The following is a 21,154-nucleotide window of genomic DNA, read 5'->3' as shown; positions in this document are numbered from 1 at the left end:
TTAATTAACCACCAGAAAACCAGAAGTGGAGTAGTTCCTTAAAGTGGTAGAGTGCTAACCTTGAGCAAAAGAGCTCAGGGATAATGTCCAGGTTCTGAATTCAAGCCCCAGATCAAAAAATATATATTTTTGAGGCCAGCCTGAGCTATACAGTGAGACCATATAATCCTAGCTACACAGTAGGCTGAGATCTGAGAATCATGGTTCAAAGCCAGCCCAGGCAGGAAAGTCTATGATATTCTTATTTCCAATTAACTACCAAAAAGCTGGAAGTGGAGCTCTGGCTCAAGAGGCAGAGCACTAGCTTTGAGTGCAAATGCTTAGGGACAGCACCTTGGCACTGAGTTCAAGTTCCAGGACCTGTATACACACACTAAAGGCAAAACACACACACACACACACACACACAAACAGCAAAAACAAGGGTAGAAAAGAGGACTCAAAGGTTAAGTAACTTGAGTTCCCAGATCACACAAGTGGTACAGTAAGACAATATTCATTCACATTGAGGCAACAGGCATCATCCAGAATGCTGAGCAGCAGCCCTTTCCCAATAATGCCTTGCCTGTTAGAGCCTGCTGTGGTTTACAGCATGTGCTCATGTTGTTAAAGATTATAAAAATTAAAGAACTCAATGTGAAAATAAGCATTGTTTCTACAAAAACTGAAGTTGGATCCTTAAGAGACCTGATCAAGTCTTTGAATTTTTGGTTTAAGTTGAATTCACTTGTGATCATGTCATCTAAAAGGATGTAAGAAAGTCAAAATTTAGCCTCTACCCTTTTAGGCTCTCTAGTTTGAATTAAATGTACATAAAACAGATCAATATGGCTGGGGATATGGCCCAGTAGCAGAGCACTCACCTGTATGCTCAAAGCTTTGGGTTCCATCCCAACAACACATACATACACACACCACAAATTTATAAGAGAAAGCATAGATTTTATTCAATCAAAGAGTAAGAGCACACATTCTGAATTCAAGCTCCAGGAATGTCCAAAAAAAAAAAAAAAGACATTTTTTCACACAAGAATCTTATTTCCTGCTTTCAGGAAGAAAAGTGGAGGTTAGACTGCCCTTTATATGTGTACTGTATTCCAAGTGACTTTAGTTTCTTATGCCAAAGTGCTTGCTTGCTTGCTTGCTTGCTTGCTTCCTTCCTTCCTTCCTTCCTTTCTCAGTCATGGGGCTTGAACTCTGGGCCTGTCCCTTGAGCCACAGTGCCACTTCCGGTTTTCTGTTGGTTAATTGGAGATAAGTCTGACAAACTTGCCTGCCCAGGCTGGCTTTGAACTTCCATCCTTAGATCTCAGCCTCCTGAGTAGCTAAGATTACAGGTATGAGCCACTGGTGCCAAGCTTAACTTTTTTCTTTCTTTCCTTTCTTCTTTCTTCCTTTCTTTCTCTCTTTTCTTTCTTCCTTTCTTTTTTTTTTCTTTCTCTCTTTTTTTCTGGTACCAGTACTGGGACTTGGTTCAGTGCCTTTTTCACTCAAGGCTAGCACTCTATCTACCACTTGAGCCACAGCTCCACTTCAGGCTTTTTGCTAATTAACCTGAGCTAAGAGTGATAAAATGTCCTCCCCAGGTTGGCTTTGAACTACAATTCTCAGATCTCAGGCTCTCCAGTAGCTAGGATTATAGATGTAAGCCAGCACCCTGCTAAAAGCAGCTTGTTTTGAGGTAGCATATTCTGCCACATTTTAAGGGCTTCTACTATACCAAGAACTACTTCCAAAGATTTTCTTGTATTCACTAAAGTATTAGTAGAGGATCTACTGTGTGCTAAGAAGTCCAGATAATAGGGACATAACCAGTCATCCTTATCTAAATGGAGCTTTTCTTTCTTTCTTTCCATCTGTCTGTCTGTCATGGGGCTTGAACTCTGGGCCTGGGCACTGTCCCTCAGCTCTTTAGCTCAAAGCTCTATCACTTTAGCCACAGCGCCACTTCCATAAGCACCACTTCTCCATAAGAGTCTCACAGACTTTCCTGCCCGAGTTGGCTTTGAACCGTGATCTTCAGATCACAGCCTCTTGAGTAGCTAGGATTACAGGCGTGAGCCACCCTCACTGGGCAGAGCTTATTATCTTCTCAGGTTTTCAAGGTGTATTGGTCAGGATGCAGGTTCACCAGCTGGGAAAAAAAGAAGAAAAGCCCACATAACAGTTCCCTTAAACAGAGTTTTATTTCTCATATAAGCAACCCAGGGCTGATAAAGTGGCCCCATGGAGCTTGAAGACCCAGATAAGACTCTGACATTCTGTGTGTGTGTGTGTGTGTGAGTGTGCACGCGCACGCGCGTGTGCGCACACCAGTTCTGAGCTTGGACACACATTTTCACTTGGCTTTTTTGTTCAAGGTTGGTGCTCTGGTGTTCTACTACTGTAGCCACAGCTCCATTGCTGGCTTTTTGCTGGTAAATTGGAGGTAAGACTCTCAGACTTCTCTGTCCAGGCTGGCTTTGAACCTCAGTCCTCAGATCTCAGTCTCCTGAATAGCCAGCATTATAGGAAATTACTTGATTTCTCTCTGCTACTCAATTTTCTCATCTATAGTAGAATATAACTGTATTATAGGACTCAAAAGATTAAATATGACATTATATGCAAAGCTTTTGGGACTCAGCAGGTAACTAATCCATGTGATGGCCTGACTTGGTTTTGAAAGCATTTTCCCCACAAAATTCAAAAAGGGTAGATGTCAGGAACAAAGTAGACTAGATCTTGGGCACTGCCTCCCTAGGGGTAAGCCCCTATATGGTATGTTTCATAAATTTTGTGTGTGGTGGGATAATTTTATAGCTATATCTCAACAGAATGAAGTCTGTAGTGATAACCTCTTATTTCATGTTTCTATATTTGGTGAGTATAGATTTTTTTGAGGTTCTAGGGTTTGAACTCAAGGCTATGCACTTGCTAAGCAGGTGCTGTAACACGTGAGCCATGCCTAGGATAATTCTTTTTTTTTTTTTGGTCCAGTTGTGGGGCCTGAACTCTGGGCCTAGGCGCTGTCCCTCAGCTCTTCAGCTCAAGGCTAGCGCTCTACCACTTGAGCCACAGCGCCACTTCCGGCTTTTTTCTTTTTGCTTATATGGTGCTGAGGAATCGAACCCAGGGCCTCAAGGCATGCAAGGCAAGCGCTCTACCACTGAGCCACCTTCCCAGCCCCCCTAGAATAATTCTTAAGTACAGACTCCAGTTCAGACTGCTTGGAACCCAGCTCCACTAACAGCCCTCACAGTACCATTAGGCATGTACAGTACCATTAGGCATGGCAGTACCTTTGAACTTCAGTTTTCTCATCTCATTTGTAAAATAGGAAAACAGTTACTGGGAGAAGAGATGATTTGCTTGGCACTGGTGACTCATACCTGTGATCCTAATTACTCAGGAGGCTGAGATCTGAGGATCTCGGTTCAAAGCTAGCCTGGGCAAGAAAGTACATGAAACTCTTATCTCCAATAAACCACCAGAAAACTGGAAGTGGCACTGTGGCTCAAGTGGTAGAGGGCTAGCTTTGAGCTAAAGAGCTGAGGGACAGCGCCCAGGCCTAGGTGTTGAAGCCCCATGACTAGGTGTTGAAGCCCCATGACTGACAAAAAAAAAAAAAAAAATCTTCAGAATGACTATATTAATTTTCTCAAGCCTATAGGAAGTATTGAATAATATATCAACATGAAGCCATTTATGAACTAGTGAAGTGAGAAAATAAAGTTAGGTCTTGGATGAGATTATCCCATTGGAATGCACGCAGTTGTACAATTTCAATGAGGAAACTCAGTTTTCCACAAGAACAGTCTGACAGCCGGGTGCTAGTGGCTCATGCCTGTAATCCTAGCTACTCAGGAGGCTGAGATCTGAGGATCGAGGTTCAAAGTCAGCTGAGCAGGAAAGTCAGTTAGACTCTTATCTCCAATAAACAACTAGAAAAGCGGAGGTGGCACTGTGGCTTAAGCAGTAGAGTGCTTGCCTTGAGCTGAAGAGCACAGGGACAGCGCCCAAGCCCAGAGTTCAAGCCCCATGATTGACAAAAAAAAAAAAAAAACAACAGTCTGACAAATACATAAAGAAGTATAGCTGAGGCCAAGGGTACCTCCATAGATAGTATGACTATTATAATTAAAAATAAGAATATCAAGCTGGGTGCTGGTGGCTCATTTCTGTGATCCCAGCTACTCAGGAGGCTAATGTCTGAGTATCACAGTTTGAAGCCAGACTGGGGAGGAAAGTCTGTGAGTTAATTTCCAATTAACTACCAAAAAGATAGACATAGAACAGAGCTGTGGCTCAAATGGCAAAGTTCTAGCTTTGAGCAAAAAAGCTCAGGGCCAGTGACCAGGCCTTGAGTTCAAGCCCTAGGACTGGCACCAAGGCTGGGAGTCGGTGGGGGGCGGGAGGAGCGGGGAGAGGGCAGGGATAGTAATCACAAATTTTGACTTTCTCAGTGAACTAGCCTAGAATACATTTCTTTTCTTCTTCTTTTTTTGTCAGTCCTGAGGCCTGAACTCTGGGCCTGGGTGCTGTCCCTCAGCTCTTCAGCTCAAGGCAAGCGCTCTTCCACTGAGCCACTTTCCCAGCCCCAGAATATATTTCATGAAATCGGATAAGTTTAGCACAGAAGAAGGAATGTCACTTTACCTGTGCCTTAGCTTGGGCTATCATAATGAAAACACCACTGGATGCTTAAAAAATAGAAATTTATTTCTTCTACCAGCATGGTAGGAATCCTGGTATAGTATGTGAGTGTGCAGGGGGAGGGGGCAATCTTAAACTTTTGCAAGGTCAGTAATACCATCATACCAGGGCTTAGCCCTTATGACCTAAAACTAACCCTAATTACCTATTAAAGGCCTGTCTCCAAAAACAGTCACATTGGGAGTTATGGTTTCAGCTATGAATCTGGGAAAATCATTTAGCTCATAAAAATCTGGAAAATCATCTTAGTGCTTCTTCTTCTTTTTTTGGTCGGTTGTGGGGCTTGAACTCTGGGCCTGGGCGCTGTCCTTCAGCTCAAGGGGAGTGTGAACCACAGCACCACTTCCGATTTTCTGGCCGTTTATTGGCGATAAGAGTCTCACAGACTTTCCTACCCGGGCTGGCTTTGAACCATGATCCTCAGATTTCAGCCTTCTGAGTAGCTAGGATTACAGGTGTGAGCCACGGGTATCCGCTGTCTTACTACCTTATTGGCGACTGATTGGTTATTCCCCAATCTTTTGCTTTATTGATGCAAAAGAATGTTTGCAATCTCAGAAACACTTGGCAAGATGCTGGTGGCTCATGACTGTAATCCTAGCTACTCAGGAAGCTGAGGTCTGAGGATCGTGATTCAAATCTGGGAGACTCTTTTCTCCAATTAACCACTGAAAAGCCCGAAGCTCGAAGTGGAGCCAGCCCCTAGTTTAATAAGCTGTAGCAGCTTGTAAGGCCCTAGGTTCCATTCCCAGCACGGAAACACCACACACACACACACACACACACACACACACACACACACACACACACACACACACACACACACACACGGCCCTACATTCCCAGCACGGAAACAACACATCACACACACACACACACACACACACACACACACACACACACACACACGGCCCTAGGTTCCATTAACACCACACACACCAAAACACCACCTTGGATAAACACACACACACACACACACACGCGCGCGCACACACACACACACACACACACACACACACACACACACCCCAAAACACTACCTTGGATAAAATTTATTCTCTCCGTAACTGGTGGTGTAGCTCAAGTGGTAAAGTGCCAGCAATGAGCAAAAAAGCTGAGGTGGAGAGCAAGGACACACACAGATACACAGACCTACTGTTTTTCTTGGGGGGCCAGTTGTGGGGCTTGAACTCTGGGCCTGGGCGCTGTCCCCCAGCTCTTCAGCTCAAGGCTAGAGCTCAAGGCTAGCGCTCTACCACTTGAGCCACAGCGCCACTTCCGGCTTTTTTGTTTTTGCTTATGTGGTGCTGAGGAATCGAACCCAGGGCCTCATGCATGCAAGGCAAGCGCTCTAACACTGAGCCACCTTCCCAGCCCCAGACCTACTGTTTTTCTTCTCAAGGTTTCTAATAAAACATGAATGTGGCTGGGCACTGCTGGCTCACGCCTATAATCCTGAGTAGCCACTCAAGGGGCTGAGATCTGAAAAGCTAGGTTCAAAGCCAGTCAGGGCAGGAAAATCCATGAGACTCTTACCTCCAGTTAACCACCAGAAAACTAGAAGTGGTGGTGGTAGCCAAGGCTCTGAGTTCAAACCAGAGCACCGGTCCCCCCGCCCCCCATCAATGTGACCTGCAATCTACGGTTTCAATTACGTAACTACCGCATATCTAATCTATGTAGGATTCACGGTAGGAAAGCGCAGTGCTGACGGGAGCCAGGCGCTTCTGTCGGTCTGGAAACCTGGGGACCTGCACGCTGCCGTGAAGAGCCGGCCCCGGCTGCCGGGAGAGGGGCAGAGCGCCCGGGTGCGTGGTCACTGAGAACGCGGCGCGCTGGCGGCCGCACCCACACTTCCGGAATAGCGCACGCTGACTACGCCACTTGGGGCGGTTCGAGCGCTGCGCGTGCGCAGGGCGGGAGGGGCGGGTCGGTGGCGCGCGCCCGGCGGGCTGGATGTCGGGGCTGCGGGCGTTGCTGGGGCTTGGGCTGCTGGTGGCGGGCTCGCGGCTGACGCGAGTCAGAAGGCAGGCGGGCGTCTGCATTGCGGGCACCACCTGGTGGGAAGCGCGCCGTCTGAGCTTGAGTGGCCGCCGGGGCTCAGAGGTCATGGCGAGCACGGCCGTCAAGTACCTGAGGTAGGCGAGCGGGGCGCGGGGGCTGGACGGGGGCGCACGGGTCCCGCCCGGGGCGGGAACTCAAGCGAGGGCTTCCCGCAGCCAGGAGGAGGCCCAGGCCGTGGATCAGGAGCTATTTAACGAATACCAGTTCAGCGTGGACCAACTTATGGAGCTGGCTGGGCTGAGCTGTGCCACAGCCATTGCCAAGGTCAGTGACACACTTGCAGCATTTTGGCAGGAGCCACTGTTCAAGCCTCCTGGCCTGGGCACACGAAGGGGTGGGAAATACAAGTGATCCAACGTGTTGTTGTTATTGCCTGAAACGCCTTTGCCTCTGCCTTCAGGCATATCCCCCTACCTCCCTGTCCAGGAGCCCTCCTACTGTCCTGGTCATCTGTGGCCCTGGAAATAACGGAGGGGACGGTTTAGTCTGTGCCCGACACCTCAAACTCTTTGTGAGTATGTGGGCAGAGGCTTTTGGGGAAGAGGGTGAGGATTCTGGAATCTGGATTGAATGCTCAATTTGTTTCCAACTAGGGCTACCAACCATGCATCTATTACCCCAAAAGACCTAACAAACCACTCTTCACTGGGCTGGTGACTCAGTGTGAGAAAATGGACATCCCTTTCCTTGCTGAAATGCCCCCGGAGGTAAGTGGCTTCTGTTTACTACTTCCATCTCCTCAGTCACTGCCTTGTGCTCATCCATGTTTCTAGGCTGAGCTCACTAAACAGTCCATATGAATAAAAATAAAAAAAACCAGCGCCATATGAATAAAAGTGGTGGAAGTTTCGATTATAAGGTGTGCTCCGTAAGTTTCTACTCAATACTACCATCTCAAAAACTGTGACGGTTTGGGGAGGGGGGGAGGAGGATGGGAAGGGATGGGAAGGGGAAACAAAGGAAGAGGCTACAGTGCTTGATAAAGAAATTTGCTCATTATCTTGCCCATGTAATTGTAACCCCTCTGTACAGTATTTTCACAATTAAAAAAAAGAAAAAAAAACAAAAAAGAAAAACTGGATGGTCCTCTCAAGCATGCAGTTAGCAGTTGGCCTACCCCTCAGGGACTGGAGTAACTGCTTCAGTCTAACCTTTTCTGTAGATGTATGAATTTGGGGGTGGAAATTTTAATATTTTGGGGGGGGGTCCGGTCATGGGGCCTGGGTGCTGTCCCTCAGCTCTTCAGCTCAAGGCTAGCACTTTACCACTGGAGCCACAGCGCCACTTCCGGCTTTTTTTTTTCTGCTTATGTGGTGCTGAGGAATTGAACCCAGGGCCTCATGCATGCTCTACCACTGAGCCACCTTCCCAGCCATTTTTTTTTTTAAACCACACATTTCACAGATGAAGACACTAGATGCAAAGAATTGGTTTGCCTCGTTACAGAATTGTTCACAAAGCAGCGAACATAATCAGATCCTGACTGAGGTGCAACCACAATGTTGGTACCCCAGTAGCAGGAAGACACTCAGAATAATGTATGTAGCCTCAGGTTGGCCTGAATTCATGACCATCTCCCCTTGACTCTAGACCTTTGGCAGGCACAATTCCATGTGTGCCTTTGAGTGGGGTCCAGGCGGAAAGCCTTTAGGTAAGGCAGCTGACAGCTCTGACTTTTCCTGCTCACAGCCTGGGATGATTGATGAGCTGTATGACCTGGTGGTGGATGCCATCTTTGGCTTCAGCTTCAAGGGTGATGTTCGGGACCCATTCCACAGCATCCTCAATGTCCTTAGTGGAATCACCGTGCCCATTGCCAGCATTGACATTCCTTCAGGTACTGGGACTCAAAAGGTTGGGAGGGAACTGGGCCCTACCCTATCTCACAGCACTAACGTCTTGATTCTTCAGCTGTGACTTACACTAAGCCTGAAATAATTTGTCCTGGGGAGAGGGGGATGGTGGAAGGGGCAAAACACACTTTTTTACATCCCACATTAGGGCCATGGAGCAAAGTTCATAAGTCCCCTTCATATGCTGGTCCATGAAGAAATCCAAGGCCAAAGTATAGGGAGCATCTAGAGAGTATGCTAAGACTATTTTTACAAGGGAAGTTGTGGAAAGGGACTAGACCTGTAGCTTCTTTGGTGCTTTCTGAATATCACCCTCTTTGCAGGATGGGATGTGGAGAAGGGAAACTCTGGAGGAATCCAGCCAGACTTACTCATCTCCCTGACAGCACCCAAAAAATCTGCATCTCAGTTTACTGGTCGATATCATTTCTTGGGGGGTCGTTTTGTTCCACCTGCTCTGGAGAAGAAGTACCAGCTAAACCTGCCACCCTACCCTGACACTGAGTGTGTCTATCGTCTGCAGTGATAAAGGATGGGCATTCATTCCAATAAAGGTCTAGTGCCTTCATTCCCAAAACTCTGGTGTCCCAGCTCTTCTGGCCATAAAGATTAGTGATGGGAGCCAAAGAACAATACTGGAAAGGTAACACTATCTCTCTGCAGAAACAACAGGCAAGAGAGGTTGCTGTGGCATTTGTAAACAAAAAAGAACTGTTAGATATCAAGTAAGGTATGATATCCTTTACACAGAATCCTTTTATTTTTGTGGTTGTGGGGGGGACTTGAACTCTGGACCTGGAAACTGTCCCTGAGCTCTTCAGCCCAAGGCAAGCACTCAGTGAGCATACTTGAGCCACAGTGCAAAGTTTTCTGGTGGTTAATTGGAGGTAAGAGTTTCATGGACTTTCCTGCCCAGGCTGGCTTTGAACCATGATCTTCAGATCTCAGCTTCCTGAGTAGCTGGGATTATAGGTGTGAGCCACGAGCACTCAGCTCACATAATTCTTTTATTCCCTTTTTAGTACTGGGGATTTGAACTCAGGGCCTGTTGCTTGCTTAGCTTGCCTTAAACTGTCTCTAAGCAAAACTGTCTCTTAGTTTGTACTTAGGTCCTTTCCAGGCTGGAAATGGAGATGGTTTTGGTACTTAACCTGTAGGCTAGGGTCCAAGGTAATGTTTCCTTAAATTTGGTGCCAAATTTCAAGGGTCTGGGCACTGTCCCTGAGCTTTTTTTCTCAAGGTTAGTGCTTCACCACTGAGCCACAGCTTCACTTCTGGCTTTTTGGTGGCTATCAGGATAAGTTTCACAGACTTTGATTCCTAGACTAACTTTAAACAGCCTCCTGAGAAACTAGGATTACAGGCATAGCCACCAGTACCCAGCCCAAGCTGATATTTATTAATAATCATTTGGTATACCCTGCCAGCTAAATCTAGCCTGTAGACCTGAATTCATGTTTTCAGAGTATTAAAAAAATGAATGCATTTCACACAAAGTTTAAATTTTCAGCTTCTTTAACATGGGTGTTACTGCAAGTGCATATGCCCCTACCTGTATTCCTCTTCCCACAGCCCCTAGCATTCCTTGTCTTTTAGATTCCTGGCTCTTTGTTCGACAGGCTAAGAACAGAACTTCTCAGCTAAGGCACAGCGCTTTGGTTCTCTCAACGGACTGCGGGTTCCAGAGTTCAATTTCCTCCTTGGGAACTGAGATGGGTGCTCGTTTCAACTCAGCTCTCTCTGGAGGTTACACTGTAGTGGGAAGGTAACTGATTGAGCCCCCCCTTGATCCAGACCTTCATTCTCTCTCTTTTGATTTCTTCTTTTTGACTCTCTGGCCAGTGTTGACTCCAGCTCTCTCTTCCTCTATAAGTGACTGCTGTCTTTTACCTCTGCTCTTTACTTCCCTAGCCCTATCATCCACATTTTCATGACTTATACAACAAACCTCATCCTGCTCCTCCAGATGCTTTTGTCTTTTCTTCTTGCTTTTCCTGCTTCTGCCATCACTCCTGGCTCTGCTTTCTGCTTCCCTAGTCCTGCCATCTAAAGCAGTCTCCAGCCCTCCTTCCTCCTCTGTGTTCAAGCCCTCTTGCTTACAATGCCTCTTCTTTTTGCTTTTGATGTACAGGTCAGCGTGTACTCCGCTTTCCACCTCTTTTGTACTGACACTACCTGGAGCCTCCTTGCCTTTTTCTTCTTCACTGAAGACTCCCATTTCATCCTCTTCATGGTGCCGCCTCTTCTTTTTCTTCCTTTTCTTGAGGGACCAATTGGATTGTTCTCTGTTCTTTAGTTTCTCAAGCCCACTTGTTCCTACAGTCTCTTCCTCCTCACACCCTAGAGTTATTCCCTCTCTCTCCTCCAAGACTTGTTCTTGATGTTGTCTTTTCTTCTTGCTCTTCCTGAAACTCTGGTTAATTTGTTCTAGGTACTCTTCACCTGAATTTTCAGTTGCTATAGTTTCTTCATCTTTCTGCTTCCTTTTTTTTTTCTTTTTTGGGGTAGGTTTGCTCTCAGTCTGTGGTTGAGAGCCCCCAGTGTCCTGGCATTTCAGACGAGCCAAGAAGGCTTGCTCCTGGGCTTCTAGCCGAGCAAGCTTGGCCTTCATCGTAATCCCAAGACGGGCAGCCCTGAAATAGATGGGGTCCAAGTCAGTGAGAGTGTCAAGAAAATGGACCTAACCTTAGGCCTTCAGGAAAAGTTAGGGGCAGGGAGCAGCCTATTTTCAGGCAGTAGATGGGTCAATATCAGGAATTATTTTTCTGGGGTGAAGCCAAAGAGGACAGACTACATGCAAGGGCAGTCCAAAGAGACCGCTACTTACTTGTGTGCTGTTCGACCCTCACAAGCTTGGAGCAGCATTTCATCTGTCAGACTGTGGGGCAGATGAGGAGTTACACACTGATGAGGTAGGAAGGCTTGCCTTCTCCTCCCTTCTGAAATGATTTTTCAACAACTTGAATTTTATTTGAGGTACTAGAACTACAACCTAATTCTATCCTTCAAGAAACCCAGTCATGCATTAGATTTAGCCCTTCCTCTTAAGATTCCAATGCATCCCCTCCCACATGGTAAAATGTGCTGAAATGAAGTCTCACATATTTGGAGGTATGGGTCCCTGGTTATCTTCATCACTGCTGCTCTCCAAGTCTCTGTCTGGCTTCTCTCCACCTGAAGTCAGTGTGGCTGTCTAGGAGGAATCATGGGAGTAGACAAGACGCTCTCAATAACCACTGCTAGTACTGTTCTCAAGGCAGAAATCTGGAGGCCCTCAACGCTGCTCCTTACAGAGCCACAGAAAGATGTGACAGCATGCATACTTAAACTTGGCATGTCCGGCTCACAGCTGGCTAGTGGACAGAACAAGCAGAGAGAAAGTGCTGTGGGTCATCACATTTTCTCAGTGGCTACAGGTGCCAGTAACTGCAAATAAAAATGGCACTTTATCCCCTACCCCAGACCTATTCATCATACCTGTTTAATTAGATTTACTGAGAAACTATTACGGACCAGGAGTTGAGGGTGGTGTAGAAGGAGATGGATCCAGCTGAGATGGAACTGCATAGGGAAGGAGGGAAGGGAGTATGACAGAACATGGGCAAGTAAGACCAAATTGTTCCCTGGCTTACTATAGGAGCATCCCCAAACATGAGGATTTGAGGAGTAGTTTCTACAATTAACTAATTTGTTAGATGAGTCTGGAAGACAAGAAAAAGTTAGTAGGAAAAGAGCAAAGGGAGAAATGGCCCTGCAGAGGGAACAGCATGTGCAAAAACCTGAGGACTGAAGAAAATACTGTCTTGAAAAAAAAAAAAAATGGCAAGGAATGTGGCTTAGTGGTAGAGTGCTTGCCTAGCATGCATGAAGCCAAGGTACCACATAAACAGAAAAAGCTGAAAGCAGCCCAGTGGCTCAACTGGTAAAATGCTAGCCTTGTGCAAAAGAAGCTCAGGGACAGTGCCCAGGCCCTGAGTTCAAGCTCCAAGACTGGCAAGAAGGGGGTGGGGAAAGGGAAGGAAAGAAAAAGAAAGAAAAAAGGAAGGAAGGAAGAAAGAAAAAGAAGGAAGGAAGCAAGGAAGGTAGGAAAGAAGGAAGGAAGGGAGGGAAAGAAAGAAAAAGATTCTACTTGGCTAGCAATCATGGAGAGGGAAGGCAAGAAATTAGGCTGGAGAAGGCAGACAAGGCATGTAGGTCCATGTAAGACAGTCTTGATAAATGTAGATAGTCATCCTAGGTCACAGAAATAATTTTATGGATGCTTCCGGATGCTTTGTGAAGGAGTGAATTGATTGGGGTGGGGAGTGAGACTGGAGTCAGGAAGGCTGTTAAAGACATGAAAACGGGCTGGGAAGGTGGCTCAGTGGTAGAGTGCTTGCCTTGCACGAATGAGGCCCTGGGTTCGATTCCTCAGCACCACATAAAAAAAGCCGGAAGTGGTGCTGTGGCTCAAGTGGTAGAGCACTAGTCTTGAGCTGAAGAGCTGAGGAACAGCGCCCAGGCCCACAGTTTGGGCCCCATGACCGACAAAAAACAAAACTCATCTGGAGTAGTACATGGCAACCAAAATGGGAAAGCTTTACTAGATTACATGTAAAGCTCTCAGCACCTAATAGGTGATCATTAAATGTTCCCTTCTATTGGTATAGTAAAAACAGCCCCAAATCCTAGGGTCTAGTTCTTTCTGTTATTATTAGCCAGCTGTAAACTCTGGCAAGCCATGTTTCACTATTTGGGACACATATGCAAAGGACAGATCAGATAATCTCTCAAGTCTCCTCTGGCTTCTAAACTCTATCAATTAGGCATCATAAGCCCATCCTCAACCCACCCCTGTTCTCTGGCAGCTCCTAACTCAAGGGACTACACTCTACCTTCTAGTCCTCCACTCCCTACTTCTGTTCCCTCAACAGACTGCAGGAAATCCATGGAACCTGAAGATCTCAGTTCTTGCTGAGGGTGTGGGCAGTCTAAGGAAGCACAGCAAAGGTGGCGCAGGATCTCAGGATATTAGGACATCCTGAGAATTGAAAGGACACACAAGGCAATTGCTCAGATTCTAATGGAGATAGGAAAGGGGTAGGGAGAAGGAGGATGGATTCTCTCACCCAGCTTCTAATACCTTCACAAACTTCTGATATAACAAATTAGGCTTGGAGTACTTTCGATTGGCAGTCTCTTCAGAAAGGTGCTTTATCTGTACTCCATCCTGAAGGAAAATATCAGTGAGTAGGTGACATAGTATATCTTCCCTACCGCATGCAAGACCCTCCTGTTTCATGTGTCTACCTAACAAGCTCATACCTGTCCAGTTTCTACTACCAAATTGGCTGCAGTCTTATTGAAGAGCTCATTCCACCAGTGGTTTGTGAACTCCTTAGCAGGGTCATGCCCCACCTGTCAGGAGAATAAGTATGCGCTCTGAGTACCTCCCCACCTGTCCTCAAGCATCCAGCTCCCATCATGGCATGCTGAATAGCATTCCAGTCTTACCCCATGAGTATCTTGCTTCAGGGTCACTTTGAGGGCCTGAGTGATGCCATTCTCCTTTCGGCCCAGGCCTTTGCCTACAGAGGATAATGTGACAGTCATATTCAGTAGTCTGCCCTGAAGACTCACCAGACACCCCACACATCTAGTAATGTATGCTGTTTTCAGAAACCCTCCCAGCTTCAAGCAACCTCTTGAGCCGGAACTATCTTTTCTGTCACATCTCTATCTGTCTCTCTCTTTTGGAGATACTGGGTTTAGGTAATGGCCTCATGCTTGGTAGCTAGGTGCTCTACCACAGAGCCATACCTCTAGTCCTTTTTTCAAGCTAGTTATTTTGAAATAGTCTTGCTTTTTGCCTGAACATGTGTCTAGACCTCCCTTCTTCTATTTTAAGCTCCCTGCCATAGCTAGGATGACAGGCACATGCCACCACACCCAGGTTTCTGTGGTCATGGGAGTCTGAGAAGTTTTGTTTTTTTTTTTTTTACTCAGGCTAGCTTTAGAACCTTGATTTTTCTTTTTTCTTTTCTTTTTCTTTTTTTTCTTTGCCGGTCGTGGGGCTTGAACTCTGGACCTGGAAGCTGTCCCTCAGCTCTTCAGTTCAAGGCAAATGCTCTACCACTTACGCCACAGCACCACTTCTGTTTTTCTGGTGGTTAATTGGAGATAAGACTCTCACGGACTTTTCTGCCTGAGCTGGCTTTGAACCGCAATTCTCAGATCTCAGCCTCCTAAGTAGCTAGGATTACAGGTGTGAGCCACCAGCGCCCAGCTAGAACCTTGATCTTTCCAATCTCAGATGGAATGTTAGGCATGCTATTCTGTGCCCAGCTATTGGCTGAGAAGGTAGCTCAGGAACTTTTTGCCTAGGTAGGCCTTGAGCAGTGATCCTCCTGACTTCAGTCTCCTAAGTAGCTAGACTTGCAGCATAAACCACTGACTCTGTTTCTGTCATACCACTTTTGTGACAGAAGCCATGTGTCTGTCTCCCCCAGTTTTCTCAACCATTTCTTCTTCATTATTTACTCGCTTATTATCTAAGCATAGGAATTTCTCCCTTTCTTTCCTTTTCCAGATAAGTCAGAGAATTTATTCTTCTCTTAAAACTAGCTCTCCTTCTGAACGAATAGATACAAAGGGTATAATCCAAGATACTTCCTAGACAGAAGGAGTTGGGGGATGTGGAAGAGGCCTTAAGAGATCACAGGCCACAAGAGATCACCTTGAGTCCATCCATGCTTCAGCAGCTGCTCCTCAGCAAACTTCATCCCATGACTCTTGACCATCGGAGTGACATTCATGGTGGACAAAGCTCTGTCCTCAGGCTCACCAGGAAAGTTGCATTATCCTTTTAAAAGTGAAGAGAAAGAGGCTAAAGCATCTTGGCTATAATTCTCTTTCAGAGAAGAGTCAGGAAGGAGGAGGCCTTGTTTTTTGGACTCCATAACTGGCTCTGGAGGCTGACACCAATATACCTTAGGGTGAAGAGGGCTGGTGCTAATACTGGTATCTAAAAGGAGAGCCTACCATGTACTAGGCTATGCCAGGACTTTGCATAAATCATTTCAGTTGACCTTCCACCATATTTGGGAAAGTATAATTATGTCCATTTTACAGATGAAGAAACTAAGGGGCTGGGAAGATGGCTCATTGGTAGAGTGCTTGCCTCACATGCATGAGACCCTGGGTTCAATTCCTCAGCACCACATAAACAGAACAGGCTGGAAGTGGCGCTGTGGCTCAAGTGGTAGAGTGCTAGCCTTGAGCTGAAGAGCTGAGGGACAGCGCCCAGGCACAGAGTTCCAGCCCCACTATCGACAAAAGAAAAAAAAAGTTGGCTGGGTACCAGTGGCTCACCCCTGTAATCCTACCTACTCAGGAGGCCAGAGTTCAAGCCCCATGACTGACAAAAAAACAAACCAAAAAAAAATGAAGAAATAGGTGATTTGCTCAAGGTCACATAGTTAAGGTATGTAGAATCCAATCTAGGCAGATTATCTGCAGAATCCTCGCTCTTACCATCAGATCATGACATTTCCCAAAATATATCACCTTGTAAAGACAAAACTATGAGATGCTTGACAACCTGAGTAGTAAAATAATGGTATTTAGGGCAGCCTATGCCCTGGGCTTATGCCTCAACATCTAAACTGTCCCTTTGGTAGGAGTCTTACATTACTACCCACTTCCCCCCACATTGCTGCTGTATTTCAGTTTTGTTGGAGCAACTCTTTTGAAACTGTCCGGCTTAGGAAGGACGCTTTCCTGAGCATTTAACCAGTAACAGGTGGATATCACTTGTTACATTATCTAACCTTTTTAGTACTGTGAGATAGGTATTTTCTTTATTTTATATATAAATAAGAAATGACAGGTGTAGAATATAAGCCCAAGTTGCCTGACTTTACAGTGATCATCTATAGAATCACCAACTAGTGGCATTTATTCCAGTAACCTGCACATTTCTTGTGGACCCAGAATGGCATTATCTGCCTTCTACACTGTAAAACTTACAAACTTATGTATTGTGAAATGGTTAAGATGGCTTATCACACAAGACATTTAAAACAGACTTACCAATATTTACTCAAGACTGGCACTCTACTATTTGAGCCATATCTCCAGCCCTCAGACTACCAATGTTGGCTCAAAAAGGTTAACTTGTGCCTAGCACCAGAGGCTGACACCTGTAATCCTAGTTATTCAGGAGGCTGAGATCCAAAGACCTCAGTTTGAGGCCAGTGGGGCAGGAAGGCCTGTGTGAATATCTCCAATTAACCATCAAAAAAGCTTCAGAAGTTGTGGTTTAAGTTATAGAGTGCCAGTCTTCAGTTAAAAAAAAATCGAAGGGCTAGCTGTGCACTGGTGGCTCATGCTTGTAATCCTAGTGACTCAGGACGTTAAGATCTGAGGATTGCAGTTCAAAGCCAGCCAAGGTAGCAAAGTCCCTGAGACTCATCTCCAATTAACCACCAGAAAACTGGAAGTAGAGCTCTGGCCTAGCACTAGCCTTGAGCAAAAAGAGCTCAGGGACGGCACTCTGAGTTCAACCACCATGACTGACAAAAGCAAAAAACTAAGGGACAGTGCCCAGGCCCAGAGTTTAAGCCCCAGTTCCAACACCAATAAACAAATAAAAATAAAAATAAATAAACAAATAAAAATGGTGAGCAGCAGTCTTTTTAGGTGCAAAGACAAGCCAATTTAGGAAGACAAACATTTGTTCTCATTTCTCTTATGAATGGTGATCACCTGAAAGCCTAGTAATGCTGAAAATTCCAACAGAAAAGTGTTGAACGAAAAAATGACTCTCTAGGGCTTCTTGATACTGTAGGCCTCATCATCTAAAAACTTCCTCTTTCTACTTGGGAGGTAGAGATCCAGGGGGAAAAAATCAATGTAAAAAAGGCTGGGGCTGGGAATGTGGCTTAATGGTACAGTGCTTGCCTAGCATGCATGAAGCCCTGGGTTTGAGTCTCCGTACCACATAAACAGAAAAAGCCGGAAGTGGTGCTGTGGCTCAAGTGGTAGAATGCTAGCCTTGAGCAAAAGCTCAAGCCCTGAGTTCAAGCCCCAGGATTGGGAGAAAAAAAAAAAAAGGCATGGGCACAGTGGCTCAAATAGTAGTATCTGCTTAGCAAGCAAGCAGCCTTGAGTTTAAACTCTAGTACCGCCAAAAACCAAAAACGTGCCCCCTCTAATAAATCATCTGTGAGCTATCAATCCCTAGATTTCAACAAAAATTATGTCATATTTAGCCTTATTTTACAGTTGTTCCACAACCCCAGCCACTGCCAACGGCCCTAGTAGAGACAATCCTAGTTTACAAACAAGTGGCAGGCACTCCGAGGTTTAAATATTCACTCACCCAAATCAAACAGCAAGTAAGTAGTGGATTGGTATTCTGGCAGTCTAGAACTAGAGCTCTCAACCTCTTCACTGGCTAGCTTATGCTTTCTGCTAGACTTTCACAGCCTATCCCCCTTCTCGCAGTAACTCAAAACTGCACGTGGGCTTTATTCTCCAGCCTCCGGCACTTGGTACAGCGCCAGAAATCGAGAATGAATTCAGTTCGCTACTTGTTGAGCTGATGACACAGTGGGCGCCGCTGTGGGCGGACGCCCCGGGGATGAACGCAGGCAGAGCTGGCTCTGCGCGGCTGCGAGCCACCAGCGCGCAGGCGTGGCCAGGGCCTCCCGGCTCGCAGCGGCCTACGGAGGCCTAAACTCTAGCCTTCCTACCGCGGCATCACGAAGGAAAAAACACTCTCCGGCCTCCACAGTTCTCCCGGACCTGGGAGGAACAGGGACCCCTACCTTCACCGAGGGCGCCTTCCGACAGACTCACGTGCAGCAGCTGACCCGCGCGCCGCCATCTTCCCGGAAGTGAGGTTGTGGTTCGTCTAGGCTGCCGGAACCATAGAGACGCTCCCGGAGACCGAAATTTAGTCCTCCCAAGAGAAACTACGGCGAACCCCAGCGGGCTACCCAGTTACCGTAGAAACGGGGCGGGGGCCGGGCGCCGGGAGGCGGTGGCTCACGCCTGTCATCCTAGCTACTCAGGAGGCTGAGATCTGAGGATCGCGGTTGAAAGCCAGCCCGGGCAGGAGAGACCGTGAGACTCTTAGCTCCAGTAAACCACCAGGAAACTGAAGTGGCGCTGTGGCTCAAGCAGTAGGGCGAGAGCTGAGGGACAGCGCCAGGCCCAGAGTTCAGGCCCCAGGACCAAAAAGGGGCAGGGGCGGGGGCGTGTCCCTTTGTAGGCTTCCGGAGTGTAACGCTGGCCTATCCCCCGCAGTTCCGAAGTGAACGGGGGCCTCCGTCCTGGCTGGGCGCCCTGCGCCCTTCTGCGTCCCAAACTGAACACATCTCGAGCACCGACGTGAGGAAGGAAAATGGCCTTGGGGAGCAGTTACTTTAAAGACTGGAAACTTCAGTACGTTGATCGCTGGCCAGAACCTGCCCCTTATGCTCCAGGGACACAGGAAACACAAGGATCCCTCGGCCCAGCCTGGGCCAGAGGGGACTGGGTGACATCGGAGGAGATGGGGGCCGAGGGCATAGGGACAAAGGCATGATCCGAATGCAAGCCAGGTTGAGAAGCTTGGACTTGGCCTTGTGAGTATGAGGATTTATCAAGCAGGGCAGAAAGAGTATTGTAAGGTCAGCGAGACCCTTAGATGTTATCTAGATTTCCTGAGCCGCCCAAGAATGAAACTAGGAAAAGCATCTTTCATCCCTTCACTCCTTGTCCAGTATTTCCCTTCACTTAGCGCCCTCTAGAAGGCTGTAAACAGAAAAGTGGCCATTTCACAGTAGCCCCTGCAACAAATGCCCCCGTTGTCATAACTTTCCACTTATTTTGTAAAATATGCCAGTGTTGCAACTTGGGTTATGAGAATTGTAGAGCTTGCCGAAAGGCTGTGGGATGTCTCAAAGGCTCAGTGGGCTGAGAAGGTAGCTCAGTGGTAGAGCGCTTGCCTTGCATGCATGAGGCCCAGGGTTCAATTCCTCAGCACCACATAAGCAAAAAGAAAAAAGCCGGAAATGGCGCTGTGGCTCAAGTGGTAGGGTGCTAGCCTTGAGCTGAAGAGCTGAGGGACAGCGCCCAGGCCCAGAGTTCAGACCCCATGACCGGACCCAAAAAAAAAAAAAGGCTCAGTGGTACAGTGCTTGTCTAGCATGCAGAAAGCCCTGAGTTCCATTCCTAAGTACCACATAAACAGAAAAAGCTGGAAGTGGCACTGTGGCTCATGTGGTAGAATGCTAGCCTTGAGCAAAAGAAGCTCAGGACAGCACCTAGGCCCAGAGTTCCAGCCCCACAACTGGCAAATAAATAAAAAATAAAAATAAAAATCCCATACTAGTAGTCAATGCTTACCTACTAGAACGTTACTTACTTTTCTTTATGTTGAGAAAAAAGGGGACATCCATGTACCCCTGGATTTAGCTTATTTTCTAATCCTCAGCCTCTCAACAGGTTCTAAGTTTTCTATATTATTAACCATTTGAGTTTATGATAGCAAAATTATTATGGTCCTCAGTTCTTAACCATTTTAAAATCATGTTCTCATAATGGTTTACAAGTTAGTTGGCCCTCTGTTTCCATGGATTCAATCAATGGCAGATCAGAAATATTCAGGGTAGGAAAATCAAGAGAAAATAACAATGCAATGAAAATAATACTAATTTAAGGCAAAGGACATGGCCTATGTGGTAGAACATCTGTCTAGGAAGTGTAAGCTCTAGATTTGAATCCAATACCATCCTCCAAAACAATACTAGTTTTTTGTTTTTTGTCTGTTTGGGTCCGGCCATGGGGCCTGAACTCTGGGCCTGGACGCTGTCCCTCAGCTCTTCAGCTCAAGGCTAGCACTCTACCACTTGAACCACAGCGCCACTTCTGGCTTTTTTTTCCTGCTTATGTGGTACTGAGGAATTGAACCCATGGCCTCAAGCATGCAAGGCAAGCACTCTACCACTGAGTCACCTTCCCAGCCCACAATACTAGTTTTATTTGATTTTATTTTGTCCATCATGGACCTGGGTGCTGCCCCTGAGCTCTTTTGCTCAAGGCTACCTCTCTACCACGTTGAGCTACAGCTCACTGAGCCACCTTCCCAGCCCCTCCATTTCTGGTTTTTAAATGGTTAATTGGAGATGAGTCTCATGGAACGTTTCTGCCAGGGCTGGCTTTGAACCATGATCCTCAGATCTCAGCCTCCTGAGGAGCTAGAATTACAAGTATGAACCACAAATGTCTGGCCACAATATTAGGTTTTTTGGTTTTTTTTTTGGGGGGGGGCGGGTTCCGGTCGTGGGGCCTGAACTCTGGGCCTGGGTGGTATCCCTCAGCTCTTTAGCTCAAGGCTAGCACTCTACCACTTGAGCCACAGTGCCACTTCCGGCTTTTTTTTCCTGCTTATGTGGTGCTGAGGAATCGAACACAGGGCCTCATGCATGCAAGGCAAGCGCTCTACCACTGAGCCACCTTCCCAGCCCTGGCTACAATATTAGTGTCACAACCATTATGTGGCATTTACATTTTAA

At 46.7% G+C, this 21,154-nt stretch overlaps 2 protein-coding genes across 4 annotated transcripts; one reads left to right on the top strand and one right to left on the bottom strand.

Annotated features, from left to right (window-relative positions):
• Positions 1–6,608: 6,608 nt before the first annotated feature.
• Naxe (NAD(P)HX epimerase) lies at positions 6,609–9,274 on the top strand. The gene is made up of 6 exons (XM_042681813.1): positions 6,609–6,833; positions 6,915–7,023; positions 7,160–7,270; positions 7,353–7,466; positions 8,449–8,596; positions 8,936–9,274. Exons 1-6 carry the CDS (start codon positions 6,652–6,654, stop codon positions 9,136–9,138), a joined length of 867 nt encoding a protein of 288 aa, XP_042537747.1. The 5' UTR covers positions 6,609–6,651; the 3' UTR covers positions 9,139–9,274.
• Positions 9,275–10,109: 835 nt separating this feature from the next.
• Gpatch4 (G-patch domain containing 4) lies at positions 10,110–18,525 on the bottom strand. 3 transcript variants are annotated; one of them, XM_042682278.1, is made up of 8 exons: positions 18,453–18,525; positions 15,328–15,453; positions 14,106–14,179; positions 13,917–14,009; positions 13,735–13,821; positions 11,714–11,805; positions 11,440–11,490; positions 10,110–11,245 (listed from the first exon to the last, which is right to left on the bottom strand). In XM_042682278.1, exons 2-8 carry the CDS (start codon positions 15,404–15,406, stop codon positions 10,411–10,413), a joined length of 1,311 nt encoding a protein of 436 aa, XP_042538212.1. In that variant the 5' UTR covers positions 15,407–15,453; positions 18,453–18,525; the 3' UTR covers positions 10,110–10,410. The 3 variants fall into 3 exon arrangements, with proteins under 3 accessions (XP_042538212.1, XP_042538211.1, XP_042538213.1); XM_042682277.1 differs by having other exon boundaries at positions 18,422–18,523; XM_042682279.1 differs by lacking the exon at positions 18,453–18,525 and adding an exon at positions 18,422–18,450 and having other exon boundaries at positions 15,328–15,432.
• Positions 18,526–21,154: the final 2,629 nt, after the last annotated feature.

This window comes from Dipodomys spectabilis, unplaced genomic scaffold, assembly GCF_019054845.1.
Source record: "Dipodomys spectabilis isolate Male_0828 unplaced genomic scaffold, ASM1905484v1 ptg000069l, whole genome shotgun sequence".
Taxonomy (NCBI): Eukaryota; Metazoa; Chordata; class Mammalia; order Rodentia; family Heteromyidae; genus Dipodomys; species Dipodomys spectabilis.
Note: the sequence above shows the minus strand (reverse complement) of the source record. Positions and strands in the feature narration are given on the sequence as shown.